Source organism: Ostrea edulis, chromosome 5 (assembly GCF_947568905.1).
Source record: "Ostrea edulis chromosome 5, xbOstEdul1.1, whole genome shotgun sequence".
In the NCBI taxonomy this organism is placed as follows: domain Eukaryota; kingdom Metazoa; phylum Mollusca; class Bivalvia; order Ostreida; family Ostreidae; genus Ostrea; species Ostrea edulis.
Window position 1 is genome coordinate 11262521 of NC_079168.1, and position 26955 is coordinate 11289475.

A 26955-nucleotide genomic window follows, 5' to 3' on the forward strand; every position below is an offset into this window, starting at 1 on the left:
CCCCCACCCCCACCCCACCCCTACCCCGGCATAACATTATAATCCTGGAAAAACGGAGATAGATAAAATGTCATGTAGCAATGGATCACCAGACTGATGCTGGAATTTTTCAAAATTATATTTATTTTAGAAAAGCTAGATAAACAGTATACACGTCATTTCAAGACATTTGAGAGATCCAAATTAGGCAAATACCAAAGAGATTTTTTATAGCGTTCATAATGAGTTCTTTGAAACACTTGGTCTATCAAACATGATCAAAAAGGCATGTACAGACGTCATAAAGTTTTAGAGAGAGAAACAACTACTAAATGTAGGAAATAAGAACTTGCTTAACTGTATTTCTAGTGGAGAAAAAGAGGAACTCGAGGCTGTAAATGATCAGCAAAGAAAACAAAATGAAGAAGACGACCACGACACTGACCTTGAAATCGATGGTAAGAATAATCATAATCGGAATATAAATACCTATAAATCGTGTGGTATTAAGCACTAAGCATACAATAAGATCTGAGGATTTTGAACTGTATTTGGATTGAACAGCTAATTTGTGACAGTTTACATTCTCGTGTGGGAATTGAACTCAGCATTAAACAAGCATCGGACAATGGATTTGAATATAAGAATGTGAGAACTCTCGAGGAAGCCGCAGTAAATCCAGATACTTATACTCTCTGTCACAAGAAGAACAATTTGGCAAAATTTGTTGAAAAGTTCATGCTCAGATAAAATGAGTGCTTCAGGGTTTCAGTCTCCCCTTTCCTCAAGTCTCAAAATATGTCGGAGTCAAGGTCGGGACGTTCTGAAGGCTCCTTTGGTGTAGGGTCGCTTTTTATTTTTACTTATTGTAAAAAAAATAAAATTAAAAAAGGTCATGTGATTAGTCAATGTGTTAAGCTTTTAAAAGTGTCCCGGAAGTTATGGGTACTAAAATGGCAAATTTCATTCAGAAATACCTTTGAAAAAATAAGAATAAAAAAATTATGATCGTGCGTGCGATCAATACTAAGATATTTTCCCTCAAAGTTAGCTATTTTCAAACCTGCCCGAAATAGATAAACTCATTTTCCGGCTTTACTATATTTAACCATAATAATGTGTGACGTCACAATCCATCAGTTTCAAGCAGGCAATTATGGCGAATGCGAGCGATACCTCCGCTTCTTGGGACGAAAACGACCTTGACAAACCACAGCCACAGCTTACAAGTACAGCATTTACAAATGATAGGAAAACCTTTGTTTCGTTTTGTTCTGACATTTCTGATGTTCAGGATTCAAAATCCAGTTCTACCCAGACTTTGTTCTTGGAAATGTTTTGCCTTTATCTGAGAAGTCTTCTACTGGTTGGTCAGTTTTATCACAGGGTGGTGAGCTAGGTGTCATTGATGTTCCCTTACATAGGATTTATATATATGAAATCAGGTTTAATTACTGGACCAGTCATCGTAGGTGTTCGAACTACCCTTCCTGTTCAAGGCGTTTCCTTGTTGTTAGGCAATACTTTAGCTGGTGTCAAAGTTGCATCAGGTCCCATAGTTTGTGAAAAAATCACTTCCAATGTTGCGTTCGATGGTGAAGACGACACCTTATAACAACCAGTCTTTGCTGTTACTAGAGTGTTGACCAGACGAACAGAAATTGAACCTAACCATGCTCAACACCTTGACACGACTGGTTTATCTCGTGAAATTGACCCCTGTAACACTTTCCTGTTTACCTTGATGGCAGTTCACATGAAAACAGCCATATTACAATGAGTCTCCACGTAAAACCACTGATCATGATAATCTCATTTCGCAGTTAGACCAGGGCAAGGACACCCTAAATAGAGAGCAGTTACTGTCGGAGAAATAAGGACCCTGATATTATCCAACTTAGCAAGAGCAACTTAACTTTCACCAGAAGAGGTCACCAATATCGGTGAGTGCGTCTACGCCAAAGACGGAATCCTTATGCGACAAGGGTGACCATCTGCAGCACCCCATGATGAAGTATTGCGCGCTGTTTACTATATAGTGGTCCCAGTGAAATATCGTACAGATAGATGGTAGATAAACCTCATCAGAAAATTCCATCTGCCCCTCTCCATCTCATTCCAGCTTTTGAAGAGCTCTTTAGTCGAGTGTTGGTGGATTGTGTAGGACCTCTGCCTAAGACTAGGTTAGAGAACCAGTATTTACTTACTGTTATGTGTATGTCCACTCGATTTCCTGAAGCTAAACCTCGTAGGAATATTAAGGGAAATACCATAGTCAAGGCACATACCAAATATTTCAGTTTTGTAAGATTGTCTAAGGCTATTTAGTCAGATGAATGTTCGAATTTTATGTCTAGGTTGTTTCAACAGGTCATGCATGAGTTAGGTTTACGACAGTATAATTATACTGCTTATCATCCCGAGTCTCAGGGGTCGCTTGAACGTTTTCATCAAACCATTAAAACTATGGTAAAGATACATTGTTAACAGTATAATAGAGGCAAGGATGAAGTGGTCCACCTTGTTTTATTTGCTGCACGAGAAGCAGTTCAGAAGTCTTTTGGATCCAGTCCTTTTGAATTAGTATTGGCCATACAGTAAGAGGTCCTTTGAAATTTTTGAAGGAAAAGTGGTTGATTGAGATTAGTGTTCTTAACATTTTAGACTATGTATCTAATTTCAAAGAGATAATTTACAATGTTTGCAAATTGACACAAGAAATCTCAAGATTTCGCAAACCAAATATACCGGGTCAGTTTGTATGACAAAGATGCAAGGAACAAAGCTTTCAAACTAGGTGATAAGGTTCTTATATTTTAGCCTATTACTGGTCATCTTTTACAGGCCAGATTTTATTGTCCTTATGGAATTTAAACCAAGCTTAGTGATGTGAACTATGTAGTTAGGACGCCTGGTCGTCGTAAAGAAAAACGAGTTTGTCATATTAAAATGTTAAAAGATGTGATCAAAATCCTACAAAAGCAGTTTCCATTCAGCCAACCTTAAGACATTTCAAGATCGTACTGAAAAGGTCTAGAAACTGTTTTAAAAGACTTCAATCAGATTGCCCGTTTAAAGAACTCCGGAATTCTTGGACAATTGAGTAATCAGCAGATAGGTTCAACGTCTCCTGGCTAATTATTCTCAATATTCAATCTTCTTGGATGTTCCAAAAATACCAATGCTGCTTGTCATGACGTTATAGGGGGTGACGCTTTGTCCATCAATCAGCATCCTTATCGTTCGAATCCATTAAAGCTGCAGTATTTAACAACGGGAGTGCAGTACATGTTGGACAAGGACATTATTGGGCCACGTAGAAGTGACTGGAGTCCACTTTACATTCTAGTACCGAAACCTGATAGCACCTACCGACTGTGTACTGACTTCAGAAAAATGAATAATTTTGTCATGAAAGCACTCATATCCCATTTCCAGAATCGACGACTGTATTGACAAAATCGGAAATGTAAAATTCGTCAGTAAATTCGACTTGCTGAAAAATTACTGGCAAGTACAATCAACTGAAAGGACCAAAGAAATGTCTGGTTTTGTGACTACTGATGGGCTTTTCCAGTACAAAGCGATGCCTTTTGGCATGAAAAATGTTCCAGCGACCTATCAGAGGATTATTCACTCCCTTCTTCATGACCTCATACATTGATGATGATATAATCTACAGTGACCCAGGGGAGAAACATCTCAAAATTTTGCATGCGTTCTTCGACATTCTGACAAAAGCAAACTTCGCAGTGGATCTTATGAAGAGTGACTTGTCATGCTACAGTAGAATATGTAGGTCATCAAGTAGATCAAGGTTATGTTATATCTATCATGGCTAAAGTGGAAGCTATCACAATGTTTCCGATTCCTACAAAAAAGAGTTAATGATATTTTTGGGCATGACTGGTTTTTGAAGAAAATTTTGTCCACATTTTTCCTCAATAGTTGGTCCACTTACCAATCTCTTGCAAAAGAGGGTTGAAATTTGATGGACAACAAACTGCGACAAATGATTTCGTAAAATGAATGTCCTTATGAGTAATCCAGATCTTTTAGCTCCATATTTTTATAAGCAATTAAGCAATTTAAACTTACTTTTGACGTTATTGATGCAGGGATCGGTGCTGCTTTATTTCAAGAACATATTGACAATGTAGAGTGGTTTCTTATTTTTCAAAAAAAAAAAAAACCTGACAAAATAATTCTATCATTGAAAAAGAGTGTCTTGCTTTGTTGTTAGCTTTACAACACTTTGATGTTTATTTGAATGTTACTGTACATCCGATTCTTGTTTTTACGGATCACAGCCCCCTCACTTTTTTGCATAAAATGTCAAACAAGAATAAAAAACTTTTACAAGATGGAGTTTATTATGGACCGGTCGACAGGGGATGCTGATGCTTACTCCTCCTAGGCACCTGATCCCACCTCTGGTGTGTCCAGGGGTCCGTATTTGCCCGACTCTCTATTGTGTATTGTTTGTAGGAGTTATGAGGTTGATCACTGTTTGTTATCTTCACCTTTCATTGTACTATCTTTGTTGATGTCGTTGTACTGTCTTTGATGATGTCCTTGTACTCGATATACTGTCTTTGATGATATCAGATCACGCCCTGTCCTTTTCCGTAACTGGTAAGAAGACTCGGACGTGGATCGGCGCAAGAATTGCATCGAATCGATGCATTTCTTCGCCGGAAGCGCGCCTGTGGATGAGGTTAAAAGGCCTGAACCGAATCCCTGTATAATGTGTTATTTAGATTTTCACCGCGGATTCAGTTTTTGGCATCATTAACGTCTTATATACTCTTATACATAAACATTTAAGTGGAAATGTATAATGGTAGAATACCGTAGATAGGATTGATATCTTAGATGCATTTGAAAGCTCGCGTTTCATATTGTAACGTACGACTATGACGTCATAGTTGCATTTGTGTACACACTGATGGCGTCGATCCACATACGAGGTTTATTTGCGGTTACGGAAATAGCCGAGAGTTACGATTGATCGTTGAGCTGTCTTTGTTGGTGTAATTGTATTATTTTTGTTGACACCGATGTAATGTGTTTGATTACGTCGATGTATTGTCTTTGATGACGTCGTTATATTGCCTTCGATGATGTCATTGCAATGTTTTTGATGATGTCGTTGTTCTGTTTTTGATTATGTTACTCTGTCTTTGGTTGGTAACGATGTCGACGTCAAATTAGATTTCACTTGGTCGTAATAATGATCGATATATTATATACGCTTATTTTGATGTATGGCCATAATTACAAGAACATCAGCTCAATTCTGTACTGTCAGCTTGTAATTGATAAACTGCTGAGCGAATGGCGAATAAAACTTGTTAAGCATTTCGTTTAAAATGACATCTTCAGAATTACATAATTCAGACATTAAACATTTTAGATTATTCTTTATTATTCATGTTGATTCAGAGGAGAAGGAAGAGTTTGACGCAACCGGGCGGAAAGAGTACCTTGAAGTTTGTAAATGCCTAGAGATAGTTCCGTCTTCCTACTTCCTGAGACATATGCAAGACAGTGTCCTTTCACTCGGACATCATGGGATAGGCAGTTTGGGGGCTAAGGCCATCTCCTTTCCTCTCATGGTATGTCACTATTCTTTCTTCCTTGTACAATCGATGATAACTTTTGCAGTGTTTTTTATCGTTCCTACTTTATTTTGCCAATTTAATATAATACAAAGTGTATACCCCACAAACAATTTACAAATTTAGTGATTCTTCTACATAAAATTAAACAACGTTAGATTATTATTTTTTTCCATTTTGTAGACAAAAGGCCTCCTCACAGACATAAAAATACAGTGATCCCCCGTTACATTGCCCCCCCCCCCCTCCCGTTATAATGCCACCCCACCAATCGCCAAATAAGTTCAAAGTCCCGTTTACCTCACTCTGTAAAACCCCGTTATAACGCCATCCCCAGCTTACCGCCAACGTATTTACAGGTACGATTTGGTCAATTACCGTTATAATCACCCACGCTAATTATCGCCAATCAACGGCAGGAAAATGTCAGTGAACAGGCTTAAGCAATTATCCGCCGTTAGTTAGTGTACGTACATATGTATATCGCGAATTGAAGGATATACCTCTAAAAAGAACCCATTGTATACATTCATTTTAATACACATAAAAATGCCAGAAAGTCATGGGTTGAAAATCGGTGTGGCACGGAAGCTTTGAGCATTTCAGAAATATTTTATTTCAAAAGTTTGGTATATCTAAACATACCGTTTTCATATTGCATTGGAGTTGACGTCATTATGATATCTAAAGGTGATATCATTATGAATTTATGAGAGTAATGGCCAGTGTTTATCTAAGAAATATCGGTAATTTAAAATTTTTGGATGATCGAAAACTCAACCGTACAAGCGGACAGAACACAACAATAAGCTTGCATACATTTGCAGTTTTATTTTCCGATATACATTACCCAACCGATATACCTATGGAGTAATTTCTTATAATCTAATTTCCTTAACTCATTTTTAAAACCAAAGAAAATACATGTACTTTATTTCTATGAAAACGTTACTATTTATACATACATGCTGTCATATGGCAATACAAATTGTATTATTATACCTCAGTATGAGAATTCTATGCAACGCGTAATCTGATTGGTCTAGACGGTCACGTGCCAGGGTTGATAAAACTTCATATCTCCCTCTCAAACATCATATCTCCCTATCATATTTACCCCTTGGGCAGCCTCGTGCAATTTCCATAAATTTAACGTCAAGGTAGAGGAAGTGTATTGTGACGTCACAATAAGTCATTCTACTTTCATAGTTGGTAAGGCAGAAAATATGCGGGTCTCTGACACACAGTTGAATCGCCTGGTTTTGGTTGATACAAAAGCAAGCAAGTAAATTAACATTTAAGGAGAATGGAAATACAAAATCTGGTTATCATATCACTGTATTTCGTTGTTTGTACCCTCTACCGTAATACGTTGACGGTGCGGTGTTACCGTTAGGACGATCTCAGCTACATACAATGTATAGATGAGCGGACTCCAATTTCACATGCACTTTTGTAGTCTTGTTTTGTTTCGGTATAATAAACAATTTATTGCATGAATGTTCGGGAGATATTATAGGGTTATTGAACTTATATTGGTGAATATTGGCACGAGTTGGCTGTCAAAATGCACGAGCTTGCGAGTGCATTTTGACAACCAACGAGTGCCAATATTCACCTATATAAGTTCAATAACCCTTTTATTATATAGCTAAAGTATTTAGTTGTTAAAAATTATATCCCTTTTTACTCAAACTACTCCAAAACAGACGAGAATTCATCAATATTGGCATCTAAGGTGAAGGTGTGCAATAACAGCATGCATTTCTTAACTGTTCAATATTTAACCCGTCATTAATGCATGAAGCAAACTGATTTTGTAAATGGAGACATCATAATTTATGTACAGTAAAACATTTTGCTTAAGTAAATATCAAATACCGGCTTTGTCAGATTCGGAGGACCGTCGTCTGCCATTTTGGCTTGTTTACGTCGTTACGGTAACATCAATATTGAACGCTCATACTCGGAATGTTTCGGGTGCATACAATTTACGCAATGCAAAGTTAATGTTCAATAAATTCTCAGGATATTGAACGCTAACATTCTCTAGATTTTACGCAGATTTTATAATAGACTATTTATTAGCTGTATAATAATATAGGGTTATTGAACTTATATTGGTGAATATTGGCACGAGTTGGCTGTCAAAATGCACGAGCTTGCGAGTGCATTTTGACAGCCAACGAGTGCCAATATTCACCTATATAAGTTCAATAACCCTTTTATTATATAGCTCAAGTATTTAGTTGTTAAATTATATCCCTTTTCACTCAAACTACTCCAAAATAGACGAGAATTCATCAGTATTGGCAGTGTGCAATAACAGCATGCATTTCTTAACTGTTCAAAATTTAACCCGTCATTAATGCATGAAGCAAACTGATTTTGTAAATGGGGACATCATAATTTATGTACAGTAAAACATTTTGCTTAAGTAAATATCAAATACCGGCTCTGTCGGATTCGGAGGACCGTCGTCTGCCATTTTGGCTTGTTTACGTCGTTACGGTAACGTCAATATTGAACGCTCATACTCGGAATGTTTCGGGCGCATACACTTTACGCAATGCAAAGTTAGCGTTCAATAAATTCTCAGGATATTGAACGCTAACATTCTCTAGATTTTACGCAGATTTTATATTAGACTATTTATTAGCTATATAATAATATAGGGTTATTGAACTTATATTGGTGAATATTGGCACGAGTTGGCTGTCAAAATGCACGAGCTTGCGAGTGCATTTTGACAGCCAACGAGTGCCAATATTCACCTATATAAGTTCAATAACCCTCTTATTGTATAGCTAAAGTATTTAGTCGTTAAATTATATCCCTTTTCACTCAAACTACTCCAAAATAGACGATAATTCATCAATATTGCATCTAACACTGTCTAAGGTGAAGGTGTGCAATAACAGCATGCAGTTCAATATCTAACCCATAATTAATGCATGAAGCAAACTGATTTTGTAAATGGGGACATCATAATTTATGTACAGTAAAACATTTTGCTTAAGTAAATATCAAATACCGGCTCTATCAGATTCGGAGGACCGTCGTCTATCATTTTGGCTTGTTTACGTCGTTACGGTAACGTCAATATTGAACGCTCATACTCGGAATGTTTCGGGCGCATACACTTTACGTAATGCAAAGTTAGCGTTCAATAAATTCTCAGGATATTGAACGCTAACATTCTCTAGATTTTACGCAGATTTTATATTAGACTATTTATTAGCTATATAATAAGAAGATTTATTCACCCAAGAAAAATCATATTCACCTCGGGCGTTGCCCTCTGGGAATATGATTTTTCTTGGGTAAATAAATCTTCATATCTCCCTCACTATCATGCAATAAATGTATAAAATCACGTTTCAAACAATTGCGTGATGTAATGATAATCGTTTTGTTAGATGTAGATTTCAACAGAATTTATCATCTAATCAGAATCGCCGTATCATTGACAAGATGACAACGATGTCGGTTTGGTTCTTTAAAGTGATTGTTAAGTATTGCCAATTTTTATGAATTATCCCATGTACTGTCCCGAGACGTCATCAAGTGCTAAATGAAACATTTAACTGTTGTTGATCACTTTATAAACGTTTATGCTTTAAAAGAGTGTAAAACAGTTATTTTTCTATTACTTGAAAAAATTTAGGCTATATGGTCCCTAGAGCTCCGACTTCTTTCAATATCATTGCACTACAATAAAAGACTAAGCAATATGTTCCATATCTAGGTTTTGGCATTGATAATCCAACATACAGGGATTCATTGTAAAACATTTTTAGAATTACAAATTTTCAGTGAAACCCCTCCCTGTATGAAGACAGTTCTTTTTGTATCCATTTTCTACAATACAGTGGCCCTCCAGGAAATCCATCCCGGTATATGAAGCAGGATTTACTCTGTTTGTATAAGATGGTTTTACCGGTATAACAATGTTATCATAAATGTCTGGTTTTGAGCTTAGTCAGTTTCCATTTCTAACAGAAGAACACAGCAGTCATGAAATTAGACCTGCAGGACAATAGGCTTGAGGGAGTTGGTGGCGATAGAATCGCCAGGATGTTGAAGGAAAACTGCTTCATCACAGATCTGGTTTGTACCTTACCATTATCCCCCAGTGTCTGCCATTTTGATACATCTATAACGCTAATGAATATTCTATGGGGAAAAAATAAAAATTTCTGAACGAAAACATACATGAGAATTTTTTTTCTAAACTATTATTTCCTCTACACAATTTTTTTTTCTTCAGGAAATCGAATACAAGTTTTATCACTGAACTACTAGTATATTGTTCTACATAAAGAAAATTTGGTCTTTAGACACTACAATGACAATTCGACAATGACTGTATTTACTCGAATCGTTAACCGCAGAGACATTAAATTAAAACCATTCTTTGTTGAAGTATAGCCAGTCAGTTGATGTAGATACCGAAATGGCTTTGTAGTCAGCAAACTTGTTCAAAGATGAAATATTTAGTGATTTTGAAAACTCTACATTTGTGTGTGTTTGATGGGAGTGCGTTGTTACAGAAGACGTTAAACCATTTAAGCCGTGCACGGTTTCTTTCAGGATATCTCAGAAAACAGGCTAGGGAGCAGGGGACTGAAGTCAATCTGCAGGATGCTGACTGTCAATTCAACATTAAAGAGAATTAATCTTTCCGGTAAAAGTTTAAATGATATAATACATATTAAGTGCATATGTGATCAAGATAATAGTGTCTATGATGTAGTAAATATACATGTACGGAAAGTTGTCGAAGAAAATTGTGAAAAGAAAAATAACCTGTGTCTGAAGATGCCAGTTTTCAAAACGAGGGGTTATAACTACTAACGAATGCCAAAACTGGATTCAAGGAAGAGTAAATTTTAGATTTTTAAAAATAATACGACAAAACATAAATGCCACGTCCAATTCATTACTTTTGATCACGCATCCCTAGATGCACATCATGGCAGAGAGCATTATCCTGATCACAACTGCACCTACAATATCAATTCCAAGGACGGTATTATGGATGCTGTGTAGAAGAAAGTATGTTGGTATTGACTATCTGACAATAGAGGGTTATCGACCTTAAGTTGGGTGTAGAAAAATATTGAGCTTCCGGGCACAGTTTACACTCGAAGAGAGTTGATATTCACTTATATACATCTATGTTAGATAACGCCTTTCTTATTTAGCTCAAATATATTTTTTTTTGTTTTATGTTGATAATTCAATATCCATTTTCTCGTCAAGCTTTAAAAAACTGTTAATGTACTGTACTGTTAATGTACTGTTATATAAATATTGTATGTAGTTGAGGGTAACATTGAAAATTTTCACCCCGAGAAAACCTTTGTCAACCGAGGCGTAGCCGAGGTTGACAATGTTTTCTCGAGGGGTGAAAATTTCAATGTTACCCTCAACTATATGCAATATTTGTTTTATTATACTGAATGTTATGTAAACAGGAAAGCAGAAAAACTTACGTCTGTTGACATTTGATCAATCACTGTCATACGACATTTCGTATATCGATGCGGGTATTCCTGTTTATTACAAACGCTCAAATGACGTCGTCTAACAATCTACGGCGAACCGTTCGCGCATAAATTTGACGCATGTGATAATTTTTTGTAATATCACCCGTAGTCAAGTACTGTTACCCGTTGCTAGATATTATCATCCTGGGGCGCGTGCTTTCTGTTCTCAGAGGGTAACAATATGTTTTTTCAAATGCCTCTCGACCAATCAGATTCGAGTATTTTAAATGAAAGTATAATAAAATGAAATGTTAATGGTATGAATGCGAATAAAATCAACGTTCTCTGAGTTGAGAACCATCACCAGGATCCAGTTTCACAAAAGTTTATTAAGTTTAATTATTATACTTTCATGTAAAATACTCGAACCTGATTGGTCGAGAAGCATTTGAAAAAACATATTGTTACCCTCTGAGAACAGAAAGCACGCGCCCCAGGGTGATAATATCTAGCAACGGGTAACAGTACTTGACTACGGGTGATATTACAAAAAATTATCACATGCGTCAAATTTATGCGCGAACGGTTCGCCGTAGATTGTTAGACGACGTCATTTGAGCGTTTGTAATAAACAGGAATACCCGCATCGATATACGAAATGTCGTATGACAGTGATTGATCAAATGTCAACAGACGTAAGTTTTTCTGCTTTCCTGTTTACATAACATTCAGTATAATAAAACAAATATTGCATATAGTTGAGGGTAACATTGAAATTTTCACCCCTCGAGAAACCATTGTCAACCTCGGCTGCGCCTCGGTTGACAATGGTTTTCTCGGGGTGAAAATTTCAATGTTACCCTCAACTACATGCAATATTTATATATTGACAGATAACTTCAAGTTAATGCTATGTAAATGTTCAAGTTAATGGCATGAACTGTCATATAAAGTTAACTAGCCTTCGTGCAACTGGGTCAGTATCAGATGACATACCAAAAAATAATTCAGAGAATTTCCATTGAGTTTCCCCATCCCTTAAATATCAATTTGATAAATGCTGGGTAAAATTTTAATTAATCAATTCAATGGCCGTGATAATGATCTTATTTGCAAATACAACCTGCCATTAGGGCGAATGCTTTCTGACACATTTCATAGCAGTTGCTTGGCCATTCTTTGTGTCCTGACTTTGACTACGGATTACCCCGTTTATTTCATCTAGATATAAGAATGTGGCCGGCCTACATGAGATGATTACCCCTCATATGCACCTATTCTCACCTCTGGTGTTCTCCTTTCAGTTTTTGCATTCTTTATAGGATTATTGCAAAAAAGGGATCAATTCAGGGTAACAAAAGAAATGAAACCTATCTGTCTGGATCTGGGTCCCGTTTTACAAAACACAAAGTCGCAAGTCTTAAATTCTATTACACAGTTATTACTTTGAATGAATGAAGTAAAACTTTTCTGAGGCTTAATTTTCAACACTTTTAAAAAAGATATTTTGCATTTGGAGTGCATGATCTACAGGCCCGTACCCAGACTTTTTCAATGGGGGGTGCATAAATTTACGGCGAGCGGTTTGAGGGCCGCTTAAGGCCCCCAAGCGGGTCCAGGGCGAAGCCCGGTGGGGGGTCCTGGGGGGCGAAACACCCCGGAAGCAGAAGCGAAATAGAGAAAAATAAGGGTAAAAATGCTCTATCCTGGATGCAATTTTTGCTTTTTATTTACTTATTTAATACTCATAAATATGAAAGGGGAAACATACTAAAATTGGTCATCGCATAGGCAATATGTATTGAATTTATTTTGTGATATTCCTTACTGTGAAAGTAAAAGCTAGGGATTTTAGAAAATATTTGACTTTAATAGTGCTTGATGATTTACACAGCCGACTTTAATAGTGCTTAATGGTTTTCACAGGGGGGTGCGTTTGCACCCCCCCCCCCCCTTCGATACGGGCCTGATCTAACAATAAACTGGACAATTCCAGTATGTAATGATGGTCGTAAGTTCTTTTGTAAAACGCGCCCATGGTTTTAGTCTTTACAAAAAGTTCACCCATAATCGTTCAAGGTCATCACCCAAGGTTGAGTAAATGTACCTGATTATTTTTCTGTGGACATAGACGTAATTTTACAACGCTGTACTAACATGATGCATTTATCGTTTACGCATTGTGAGCCCTATATGATATTTCGTACTTTTGTAGTGGTTTGTATCTGGTCTTAATTTTTTTAGGGCTAACTCCTTGATTGATATACATTTATTTTACAAGGCATTTATTTCTGGCAACAATAAAACAAAAATAAATAAAATGTAGCATCTTTCTATAGCAATGAAATACAGTGATTCTTCAGCACTTTACCAACAACAAAATTCTTTTCCAAAGACGTTCTGGGCAGACTAACACAACAATTCTTATATGACATGCTTTTTTCGTCGCACATGTGCCTCCGTCGGGTAACTCGGAATGAATTATTATTGCCCTTGGAATAAAATGGACCACAGCGAGGATAGTTCCATTTGACTGCGTTTGACAGAGAATTTACAATTTTAATGCCTTTTATATAAAGAATGGATAGGCTTTTAAAGTAATTCCCATTCCATGTGACGTCATAAGATTTGACAAAATCATTAATTCATAGAGATATAGATTTATGCATAATAGGAACATAAATTTTGTTGGAGTATTTTCCGATAGTTACTGTAAAATACCTTGTTAAGCATCAGATATTCTAAAAGTTTCAGTTTTATACGAGTAATCAATGATACGTTTTAAACTGAATCCAAGGGCAATAACAGTGCAAACATATTACACATCTATTGCTGAACCCTATCCAGTTGGACAATTTTGTGTCAATTCAAATTTTGAAAGGGTTTGGCAGGGACTATGTTTTGTGGCGGAAAGATTCATTAATCAAAAAGTTCTAAATCTGCATTATATAACAGTTCCTGTTTCATCCAATGTATCTCTATTTTCATACTCCTACATGTATATGTGTATTTCAGTTTTATAATAGATGACACAGGTAGCTGAGACTTGGAAGTAGTTCAAATGTTGTAATTTATTTAAAACTTGTTTGATATATTTTCCCAAACAGAACACCGATTGTTAGAAAAGTTTTAATTTAATTTATTCGAAATTTTGTATAAAAATTCAGTATTTCCGCCAATTATTTAAAAAAAATTATCACCAACCCCCACTTTTTAAAGTTCCATTCTAAAGTGTAAGACCAGACCTTGAAAATTATGTAAAATTTAAGAAATTGACATTACTCCTGATATGTCTTTTTAAACTCTCAATTTTGATATCATGAAGTTTTTCGTATATCAAGTGCAAAAAGGTCATCATTTATTTCCATTACTATTATTAAACCCTTTTTTATATGTAGTGTTAGATGACATGATTATGTATCTATTTTATGTAATGATTGATTTGTGTTGTTTATGTTGTGTTGACATCAACAGACAAATCAAGTTTAATTGAATAAATTTTAAGTACAAAAAGGTCATGTTTAGAACACTGTAGCTCAATAACAAGCGTTGCGACCCCAGTTTTTCTTTTGATTTCCTAATTCTCCTTCAATGTAGAAATCAATACACTTCTCAAAAAATTGACATTACTCCAAATCTCAGGTGCGAACCTCTTTAAGGCCAATATGTAAGGTTGCTTTAAACATTGTAGATAGTAAATTATAGGTTCGAAATGAACATATATATATATATATATATATATATATATATATATATATATATATATAAAATTTTGAAAGAACAAAATCGGACCCCAATGTGCACATGTACATATGATTAAAATTTTATGCGCACGCATTTGTTTTTTATTTGTAGGAAATCATTTTTCTGATCAGGACGCTGGTTACCTTTTCAGCGCTATAGGCGTAAGTATGTTATTTACAGAACGGATATGAAGAAATCAGATTTAAAGATCCATTCCTGTCATGAAGTTGGTGTTGTATTCTTTAAGTAAACCATCTGATTATTTCGAATTACATTGATATATAAAAGTTTCCAGTATCTGTCACTTTAATATAAAAGTCACTTAGCACATCGTGTTTGAAATTGTGCTAATGGCAAATCATGTCAAAATCGCTGAGGTGTGCGATTCTTTTCATTTTGTATTGGAGGCATGGAGTTGTAACATTTTGCCTAAAATTCCATAGACTTGATAACATATATTTCCCTGAAATGGGATGTCACGGATCCTGTTTGTATCTCGAGGTTATGTTTAAGGTAGCAGTCTTTTCATGGTACAGGACATTATAAAACTAAAATGACAGAAAATAATTTGTTGTTCAGTTAATTAGACTGTTAGATTGTCATTTAAAGAATCATATTCTGTCTGTTGATGCAAAATCACATTAATGTGGTTTTCTCATGGAATATAACCATTACGTTTATATCAGTACATGAAAACTTTTGTTTTCTTCTAACTGGATCCACACATTGTTTCTCTCTCTCTCTCTCTCTCTCTCTCTCTCTCTCTCTCTCTGCTTCTAATCTTGAAATAAGCTGATTTGTTAATAATGGTGGATATAAATGGTTGTTGCATGAAAGGTGGAGATAAAGAACAGTGATCAATCTCATAATGTTGCCCACTCCTATACATATTCTTCTGAATAAAGCATTGTTCAGATTAAATCGAACAATTTGTCATTGGTTCAACATCATGTCAGCACTATTCTTTTTACTACACATAACCATGAAACACTGGTATATGCAAGGAGATTTTATATAGATGGTCTCTGATAAAGTTCACACATTAATCGTTATTTTGTTCGCTCTCCTCACTTGTTCTTTCATGCTTACAGAATCGGGGGGGGGGGGGGGGGGTCTTTCTTCTAGCAATAACAGAAGTGTAATGTGGTACTTTGCGGCATAAGATTAAATAGATTATCAGATCAATTAAGAGAGCCATTTTCCTTGTTTGTTTTACAACAGAAGAGTCGTGGGGTATTTAAGATGGTGTCCAGACTTATATCCTTGGTTTCTATGCTTTTAATTCTAGAGGTGACATTTCACATGTTATGATGTATTACATCGCAAACTCCGCAGACGGTATAGTTCCATTTAATTCACGTAAGCTAAAAAGAAAATCCAACTGAACAAAAAAGTCCTACACATTTTGGTGCATATCATGAACTTCTTTGTGTTCTGACATTTGGTATCCTTACATTCATGGCAAATTCAAAATGGGATGTAGTAAATATCTTGAATTTCCTATAAATAATGACACATAACATCACTTGCTACCAGATCGATTTTGTTCATGCAATGGTTCTTTTAGCTATTCCTTAGTAACATACTAGTATTTTACCACGGTTATTGCAAAGATCAAAGAAATGTCGCGTCCATTAATCTCCAATATACACCAATTAATCAATAGAGTATCAGAACAGTGTCACATATTAAACTTCCACAAGAAAAATAGATCTACATTCTGTATGAGTTTAAAACGTAATTCTTATTGAGACCATATCAGTTTCATATCTTCGACGTGATTAAAGTTTGTGTATTGTCTTAAAAGATAGACCTATTCTATGTCTTTTACAACCCTTCCTCACTTTTACACTCGTGTTTTGGTCATTATAATGGTCGAATGCTGTCTGATGTGTTTATACCAATTGTTAGGCCTCCATTTATGTACCGATTTTGACCACGGATTAATCGTATACCTGATCAAGATAGAGGACTAACCGGGTGTGACCGGTCAATTGGAGATACTTACTCCTCCTAGCCTCCCACCTCTGGTGTATCCAGGGCTCCATGTTACCCCTACACTTAATGCTGTACTCGTTGTGGAATTTATGAGATGGTTTGCTGTTCGTTACTCTCCCCTTTTCATGCGTAAGATTTCAAATTGATTGTATATTGTTTAACGTTCCTCTCGAGAATTTTTCACTCATACAGAGACATCACCATTGCCGGTGAAGGGCTGCAAAATTTAGGCCTATGCTCGGCGCTTATGGCCTTTTGAGCAGGGAGGGATCGTTATCGTGCCACACCTGCTGTGACACAGAGCCTCGGATTTTGCGGTCTCGTGTGTAAGCAGTAAACATTTAAGGAAACACTGTCTAGTTTGTTGGATAAGTGAGAAGACTAACTAGAATGAAAAAAGTGACAATATGCTTAACAACTAACAAACTAGGGGGTGATTCATTTTGTTTTTATTAGAAATAAAAATATTTGGTATAAAATCAACATATTTTTTTAAAAAATACTGCCTATCTGAAAGTGAAATACACGATATTCCATGTTAATTTCCATAGTCTCCGTCCACTGACGTCATTCATTTGTACACACGTGAGCAATTTACATCCATCTGTGTACATAAGAAATTAACACTTTAGGGCCTCAACGCGTTATCACAGAGAAAAGAGTTGGTTATGTAAATATCGTCTTTTACCTCAATTTAGATGGCATCTTTAGACGTGAAAATGTTTGTATCACGTCCTTCTTTAAACAATCACATGACGAATGTCAGCTGTGTGACAATAAGTTTAAACGACAACCTTCATTAAGGAGACATGTGAGATCTCATGACAAAACAATAACGCCATGTCCGAAATGCTAAGAGACTGCAACGTTATTGAACATCACTTACAGAAGGGTGGAAATCCAAACAAACTCATTCAAAGGACCGCCCCATTTAGTCGCTTTTTACTACAAGCAAGGGGTACTGAGGACCTAGTCTAACCTGGACCTTCACTAAGTGTTGGTATTTATCAAGCTTGAACATATTTCTTTTTAAGTCCTTTACGAGAGAAGGAATAATAGAATGACTTTCCACATTTACAAACGTGAAAATATGGATTATTTGCCAAATATGTCACATCCATACGATTTCCAGATTTCTCTAAATGATGTTCAATAACTTTGTAGTCTGTTGAGCATTTTGATGTGGTTGTCTTATCATGTAATCGTATATGTCCTGATAATGGAGAGCTGTCTACATATATATTGTCACACAACTAAGATGTACAATTCTTCCACAACTTGAGGGTCAGCATTGCCCTGTTGTCCCTTTTCGCGTATCCTCAATTAAACAATAAAATGTATTTCTTTGTTGTGTCATCGGGTGATGAAGGTACCTAACATTGCAGAAAAAAATTCATAACCCGCGTGATGAACGTTGTTTTGTAATGAATGCTACCTACATCACCCGATGAAACAAAGAAAGACATTTTATTGTTTATCTTTATATTTCTACATGTATGTATTGTTTTAAAATATAAACTAGATTACAGTACTAAAATATCATATGGTTGACCCATTCGTTACTGTTTAGTATAAGGACACACCTACGTTTACCCAACCCTTCGTTCCTAGTTTTATACAACACTGGCAATGTGTGTATTGTGTATTACGTCATGTTTTATGTTGTAGTTTATAGTAATGGCTAGATAAAGCACGTGTTGAATTTACCCACTTATTTCCTAACGAAACATGGTGTCAGAAGTGGGATCCTTCAGTGTGATCAAAACGATCTAAGACTTATACGCATACCTAGTTAGTTCAGCATCATGGCATTGCGATTTAATCCACCGGAAAGCTTCAACTTTGGAAATCCTTCGGAGTGGCCCGAATGGAAGCAGCGATTTCTACGATTCCAAGAAGCTACCAAGTTAGGGAAAGAAGCTGAAGGTGTACAGATAAGTACCTTGATTTATGTGATGGGCAAAGAGGCTGAGCATGTATTTAAATCGTTCGTATTTGATGATGAAGAGGATGCTAAAAAGTTTGCACCAGTCCTCAAGAAATTTGATGACTATTTTGTGCCAAAGCGCAACATAATTCATGAACGTGCTAAGTTTCATCAGTGTAGACAGAATCCAGGTGAGAACGTTGAAACTTTCGTTAGGAATCTATATGAGATTGCTGAACATTGTGATTTTAAAGATAGGGATGACCAAATCAGAGACAGAATAGTACTAGGGATTCTAGATCGGGGCCTCTCCGAGAAACTTCAGCTAACAGCAGATTTAAAGCTTGAAGGCGCTATTGAGAGAGCGAGACAGAGCGAGATGGTAAAATCACAAATTAAGGATCAGTCCTTATCACACAAACACGTAGAAGGAGTCCATAAAAGCACAGATGGTACTAGCCATAACAATCACAGTCAACAACAAAATCGGAGACGTCGTGGTCCACCCAAAAACACACGTCACCCTCGTAGTACAAACAACAGCACAGACCAGTTCCAATCACAGAGCCGATGTTCAAAGTGCAACTTGCGACACAACAAAGATAAATGTTTCGCCAAAGGGAAGCAATGTCGCCGCTGCCATGGTTACAACCACTTCGCAGTTTGTTGTACTCGACAGGCCGTGGACGATGTGCACCACTCACCTGCAGCAGGGGATCCACTTTTCCTAGGAGCAGTGACCGGTTGTAAGGATGATGACGAGCCCTGGAACGTAAACCTGAAACTGTGTGACAAAGTTGTAACTTTCAAAATAGACACAGGGGCTGACACCTCAGTAATCAGTGAAGGCACTTTTCGTCAACTGAATCATCCGGGACCACTGGAAAAAGCAGAACCTCTCTTTGGACCAGGAGGAAGACTCCAATGTTTAGGGAAGTTCAATGCTGAAACTACCCATAAGGATAAACATTACTCATTTCCTGTGCACGTCATCAGAGGTAACAGTAACCTGCTAGGAAGATGTTCAGCTAGTACCATGGGTCTGATTCTGAAAGTTAATAATGTACAGACTAATATATCAGTGTTTGGGAGCTTTGGACTAGTCAAGTGTGACCCAGTTAAAATTACACTCAAAAGAGATTATAAACCGTATTGCCTTACTACAGCTCGAAGGGTTGCATTCCCCTTATTAACCAAAGTAGAAGCTGAACTCCGTCGTCTGGAGAGTGAAGGAATCATAGAGAAAGTGGAGAAACCTACAGACTGGTGTTCACCAATGGTTCCGGTTGTCAAGAAAAATGGAAACGTACGAATATGTGTTGATTTAAAAAGGCTGAACGATGCAGTAAAGAGAGAACACTATATGCTACCCAACCTGGACGACATAGCACCGAAGCTTACAGGAGCACAATATTTCTCAAAGTTAGATGCATCCAGTGGCTTTTACCAAATACCACTTGATCCGGACAGTTGTGAACTTACCACTTTTATAACTCCAATGGGGCGTTATTGTTTTAAAAGAGTTCCATTTGGAATTACGAGTGCTCCCGAGATCTTTCAGAGGAAAATGACCGAACTTCTTAAAAATCTTAAAGGAACAGAAGTCATAATTGATGACATTCTAATTTATGGCACCAGTAAAGAGGAACATGATGCTCGCCTAGATTCAGTATTGCAGACAATTTATCACAGTGGTTTAAAGCTAAACCGTGACAAATGTGAATTCTGTAAACCAGAAATCGAATATTTTGGACATATTATCAGTGCTAAGGGTATCCAACCTAGTGCCGACAGAATAAAGGCTATCAAAGATATGCCATCACCAAACAATGTTGCTGAGTTACGTCGTGTCGTAGGGATGATAAACTATTTGGGCAGATTTCTACCTAACCTAGCCACTGTTATTAGTCCGATGACAGATTTGCTTAAGACACATATTGCATGGACATGGGACTATGCTCAGGAAGAAGCATTCAACAGAGTGAAAGACCTACTCACCAACACACCTGTTCTTACCTTCTATGACCAATCGAAACCGATAGTTGTAAGTGCTGACGCCAGCAGCTACGGACTTGGGGCTGCATTATTTCAGGAGGAGAATGGAGAACTCAAACCAATAGCATATTGTTCCCGCAAGCTTACAGCAGCTGAGGAGAGATATGCTCAGATAGAAAAAGAGTGTTTAGCTGGACTCTGGGCCTGTGAAAAGTTTTCACGCTACTTGGTGGGTCTTCCCTCGTTTAGACTTTTCACTGACCATAAACCATTAGTGCCTTTAATCAACACCCAAGATCTTGACAGAGCACCACTTAGATGTCAAAGGATGTTGATGCGATTGCGAGGATACAACCTTAAAGCAGAGCATGTGCCTGGGAAGCTACTCATTGTACCAGATACATTATCAAGGAGCCCAGTGAGCAGTGAGGACACAAATAAGTCCAACATAGTGGAGGAAATTGAGTGTTACTCCGTTGCAGTTGATTCATTACGTCCAATATCTGACCGACTATTGGGAAAGATTCGTACAGCATCAGAATGTGATCCTATCCTACAGGAAGCTATGAACTACACCAGGTTTGGATGGCCAAATCATGTGACCTCAGTAAGAAATGAACTGAGAGACTTCTTTTCATCTCGTGGTGAATTGTCCATTTCCCAAGGGTTATTGTTATATCGTAACCGCATTGTTATTCCAGTCCATCTTAGACGAGAAACTCTCGAAGGTATTCATGAGGGACATCTTGGATTGAATAAGTGTCGAGCTAGAGCACAAGCATCAGTATGGTGGCCAGGAATCTCAAATGATATTAAGAGCAAAGTCGCTTCATGTAACTTTTGCCAGGAACATAGACCCTCTCAGCCAAGGGAACCACTGAAGACTACTCCACTACCAGCAAGGCCTTGGCAGAAGATCGCAGCAGACATATGTGACCTAGACGGGAAACAGTACCTCATTGTGACTGACTATTATTCCAGATTCCTTGAAATTGCTTACCTGTCAAACTTAACCAGTTCAGAAGTTATCGGAAGACTCAAGAATATGTTCTCACGTTGGGGTATCCCAGAGGAGCTAGTCTCAGATAATGGAAGACAGTTCACCTCAGCTGAGTTTCATTCATTCGCAGAGAGGTACCATATTGCACAGACATTTTCAAGCCCATACTATCCGCAATCTAACGGAGCAGCAGAAAGTGCAGTGAAAATTGCTAAGAAGATATTGCGACAAGATGACATCTTCCTTGCTTTGATGTCATACAGAGCAACACCCATTGAAGCTACAGGGATGAGCCCAGCAGAGATGCTTATGGGAAGGAAAATCCGTACTCTGTTACCTGCTTTGCCAGAGACCTTGGATCCTGCCTGGCCAGAAACTGATAATATTCGTCTTCGCGATGCATTGTACAAGGATCGCACAAAGAATTCTTATGATCATCATTTCAATACTCGTCCGTTGACAGAAATGGAAGAGGGAAATCAAGTAAGGATGAAAACTGATCAGGAAAAATCATGGTCCACTACTGGGACAGTTCGTCAATGTGATTATGATAATCGCTCGTACGTGGTCGAAACACCTAAGGGAGTGTACCGCAGAAATAGGAGACACTTGCAACTTACCAATGATTTAAATTCACCTGCTGTCAACAAACCAGTTAATTGTGAACTGCCGTCAGAATCAGTCGCTCAAAACGTCGATTATTCTGATTTGCAAACAGCGCCAAAACTGTCATCTGGTGGGCCAGAATCTACATATAATCCAAATCAAACGCGTTCGGGACGATGTGTCATCAAACCAAAGAGATTTGAGGACTTTAATATGTATTAATTGTGTTAAATTTTATCAAATTTCATTTGACTGGTGTAGTTCCATTTCAAGATGAACTCTCTCAATGTATGCATTAGTAATCTGACTTATTAGGTTTAATTGACTTGCTTTACTTAAAAGGGGAGATGTTTAGTATAAGGACACACCTACGTTTACCCAACCCTTCGTTCCTAGTTTTATACAACACTGGCAATGTGTGTATTGTGTATTACGTCATGTTTTATGTTGTAGTTTATAGTAATGGCTAGATAAAGCACGTGTTGAATTTACCCACTTATTTCCTAACGAAACAGTTACGCTAAATGTTCCAGCCAATGCACCCTTTGACCTTGATGACGCTCCATATTTGGTCATGATTATACAGACAGGTGGTACTATAAAACCGGATCGAACTAGTTAGCAACAAGCATGCATTCAATGTCCCCGTTGAGAGCAATGTTAATTCCAAAAGAAATATAAGAGAAAAGATTTAGTGAATGTAAATATAATGTAATATCTAATGAATTTCATTCCACTTATGTTGCATTCTATTCATGTATTTCATTTCTTGTTTCGTGTGATGTGCGACTTTAGTCTGTATGACGTTGCACAAACATGGCGCATGCTCTGGTATGTTTCGGATTTCCTCCTCGTGTCATGATCTACGTTTAAATAAACCATGTTTAAAATTTCATCTTACTACATGAAACCCTGCGCAAGAGCAAGCGCGGGAAATCACAAATAATATTGCATAGAGGAAGGACTTTTTTAATGCGTGTTTGAATTGTTGCGCAAATGTATTGAATGAAAGATATCTTTAATTCAAATGAATTTAACAACAATTTATTAATAATTGCGTGCTAGTTCTGATATAATTATTGATTTCTATGGCACGCCAAATTCACAAAAATGAGCTAAACATAGTTTCACAGTTGATAAACTAGGTTTCTCGACTGTAAACTATAATTTACGAACTGTAAACTATAGTTAACGATTCGTTAACCATAGTTTTCATCCGTAAAACTATATTTAACGGTTGTAAACTATAGTTTACAAATGCTAATCCAAGTTTATCTGTCTTTAAATAAATGTTGACAATAGATTTTGCTGATAAATACAGATTCACATTTGTAAACTATAATTTACATTCGTTAACTATAGTTCACAATTGTTAATCCTAGTTTCACAAATTGTGATACTATATTTATCAGACTTGTAAACCGTAGTTTACAATCATGAAACCATATTTATCAGATAAGCTATGTTTTGCAATCGCTAATGATTGTTTTCATTGTTAATTATAGTTTACGCTTGTGAAACATAGATTTTATGTTAACTATGGTTTACAGATGTGAAATATAGATTAACGTCGTTAACTATAGTTTACGGTCCGTAAACTATAGTTTACAGTCGATAAACCTAGTTTATCGACTGTGAAACTATGTTTAACTCATTTTTGTGAATTTGGAGTGCCATAGATTTCATATACAGTAAATAAAACTTGAAGTCACTTATAGCTCCAAATTAAATGTTCCTTATGTAACGTAAATAATCTCTATCCCGTATTCAAAATTAGATGATGATTTTACGAAAGCAGTTGTAAGTGGCGGATTTAAAGGGTTTAAAGTTTAAAGATTTAATGCCCCTCTAAAATTTTCAAATTTAAGGTAATCGTGGTCTCTTGTTGAGAAAAAAATAAACCATAAAAGAAGCAATTTCTTCCACTCTCGGTGAAATAAATGAATCTTCTGATTTATTGAATGACTTTTATTGGGAGAACTTACATTTTTTCCCATAAACCCTTAAGATTTGCGTCATTTTATTAATTTTCCCTCGTTACATGTAGAAATGACTGAAGATAGTAAAAATAACTACATAGGAGACATATTTCAAGCCCTGTAAAACCTGTAAAATCCAGGAGCTTCCAAGAGCTTCACTACCTGCCCCTACCCCCCGGGCTTCGTCTTGGGCTCACTTTAGTGTGAAATTAATGAAATTACTATGATCGAAATTCTCTTCCCTTTTCTTGTAGCTAATGGTATTCGGAAGACCTCGTCTCGGGTTTTCTCGTTCTAAAAATAGTTGGCTGCGACAGAAAAATTCCAGCATCACAACTTCTGTTCGTTATAGTCAGAAATGAGAAGTGGCGAGGTTAAAACGATGAAATTGAGCGGTGAAGTAATTGTTGCGCACCAAATAACGATGCATTTAATCCACGAATCATCAGTAGATTTAGAATGACCGTTCTTTTCAGTTGGTATGTGCATTATTGGTGTTTTTTCGATAGGATTTCTCAGTGAGGTGTAGATTTTTTCAACATGTCGCTGGCTGAGTTGCACACCTTGTTCATATATTATGATCGGTGATATGACATTTTTAAAAACGGTTTCTATGCGAGATTTGTGTATTCCATTGAAATAGATAAACTCTGAAGTTACATATTTTATCCATAGGTGCATGTGGACAGGACTTCTCTGTCTGTCTCTGTGTGTTTGTTTCTCTGTCTGTGTGTTTGTTTCTCTGTCTGTGTGTTTGTTTCTCAGTCTGTCTGTGTGTTTGTTTCTCTGTGTGTTTGTTTCTCTGCCTGTCTGTGTGTTTGTTTCGCTGTGTTTGTTTCTCTGTCTGTCTGTGTGTTTGTTTCTCTGTCTGTCTGTGTGTTTGTTTCTCTGCCTGTCTGTGTGTTTGTTTCTCTGTCTGTCTGTGTGTTTGTTTCTCTATCTGTCTGTGTGTTTGTTTCTCTGTCTGTCTGTGTGTTTGTTTCTCTATCTGTCTGTGTGTTTGTTTCTCTGTCTGTTTGTGTGTTTGTTTCTCTGTCTGTGTGTTTGTTTCTCTGTCTGTCTGTGTGTTTGTTTCTCTGTCTGTGTGTGTGTCTGTTTCTCTGTTTGTCTCTGTGTGTTTGTTTCTCTGTCTGTGTGTTTGTTTCTCAGTCTGTCTGTGTGTTTGTTTCTCTGTCTGTGTGTTTGTTTCTCTGTCTGTCTGTGTGTTTGTTTCTCTGTGTGTGTGTTTGTTTCTCTGTCTGTCTGTGTGTTTGTTTCTCTGTCTGTCTCTGTGTGTTTGTTTCTCTGTTTGTCTCTGTGTGTTTGTTTCTCTGTCTGTATGTGTGTTTGTTTCTCTATCTGTTTGTGTGTTTGTTTCTCTGCCTGTCTGTGTGTTTGTTTCTCTATCTGTCTGTGTGTTTGTTTCTCTGTCTGTGTGTTTGTTTCTCTGTTTGTCTCTGTGTGTTTGTTTCTCTGTCTGTCTGTGTGTTTGTTTCTTTGTCTGTCTGTCTGTGTGTTTGTTTCTCTGTCTGTGTGTTTGTTTCTCTGCCTGTCTGTGTGTTTGTTTCTCTATCTGTATGTGTGTTTGTTTCTCTGTCTGTGTGTTTGTTTCTCTGTTTGTCTCTGTGTGTTTGTTTCTCTGTCTGTCTGTGTGTTTGTTTCTCTGTCTGTCTGTCTGTGTGTTTGTTTCTCTGTCTGTGTGTTTGTTTCTCTGTCTGTCTGTGTATTTGTTTCTCTGTCTGTGTGTTTGTTTCTCTGTTTGTCTCTGTGTGTTTGTTTCTCTGTCTGTCTGTGTGTTTGTTTCTCTGTCTGTCTGTGTGTTTGTTTCTCTGTCTGTCTGTCTGTGTGTTTCTCTGTCTGTGTGTTTGTTTCTCTGTTTGTCTCTGTGTGTTTGTTTCTCTGTCTGTCTGTGTGTTTGTTTCTCTGTCTGTGTGTTTGTTTCTCTGTCTGTCTGTGTGTTTGTTTCTCTATCTGTCTGTGTGTTTGTTTCTCTGCCTGTCTGTGTGTTTGTTTCTCTATCTGTCTGTGTGTTTGTTTCTCTGTCTGTGTGTTTGTTTCTCTGTTTGTCTCTGTGTGTTTGTTTCTCTGTCTGTCTGTGTGTTTGTTTCTCTGTCTGTCTGTCTGTGTGTTTCTCTGTCTGTGTGTTTGTTTCTCTGTTTGTCTCTGTGTGTTTGTTTCTCTGTCTGTCTGTGTGTTTGTTTCTCTGTCTGTCTGTGTGTTTGTTTCTCTGTCTGTGTGTTTGTTTCTCTGCCTGTCTGTGTGTTTGTTTCTCTGTCTGTGTGTTTGTTTCTCTGTCTGTGTGTTTGTTTCTCTGCCTGTCTGTGTGTTTGTTTCTCTGTCTGTGTGTTTGTTTCTCTGTCTGTCTGTGTGTTTGTTTCTCTATCTGTCTGTGTGTTTGTTTCTCTGTCTGTCTGTGTGTTTGTTTCTCTATCTGTCTGTGTGTTTGTTTCTCTGTCTGTGTGTTTGTTTCTCTGTTTGTCTCTGTGTGTTTGTTTCTCTGTCTGTCTGTGTGTTTGTTTCTCTGTCTGTCTGTCTGTGTGTTTCTCTGTCTGTGTGTTTGTTTCTCTGTTTGTCTCTGTGTGTTTGTTTCTCTGTCTGTCTGTGTGTTTGTTTCTCTGTCTGTCTGTGTGTTTGT

General features: G+C 37.0%; 1 protein-coding gene across 1 annotated transcript in view; it reads left to right on the forward strand.

The window, feature by feature from the left end:
* LOC125651334 (leucine-rich repeat-containing protein 74A-like) overlaps positions 1-26955 on the forward strand; it is a 40454-nt gene that overhangs the window by 5743 nt on the left and 7756 nt on the right. The window contains exons 2-6 of the mRNA XM_056164496.1: positions 349-437; positions 5425-5597; positions 9603-9710; positions 10194-10287; positions 14948-14997. Of these exons, the coding sequence (XP_056020471.1) occupies positions 349-437; positions 5425-5597; positions 9603-9710; positions 10194-10287; positions 14948-14997 (514 nt within the window). The remainder of the gene's footprint in view (positions 1-348; positions 438-5424; positions 5598-9602; positions 9711-10193; positions 10288-14947; positions 14998-26955) is intronic.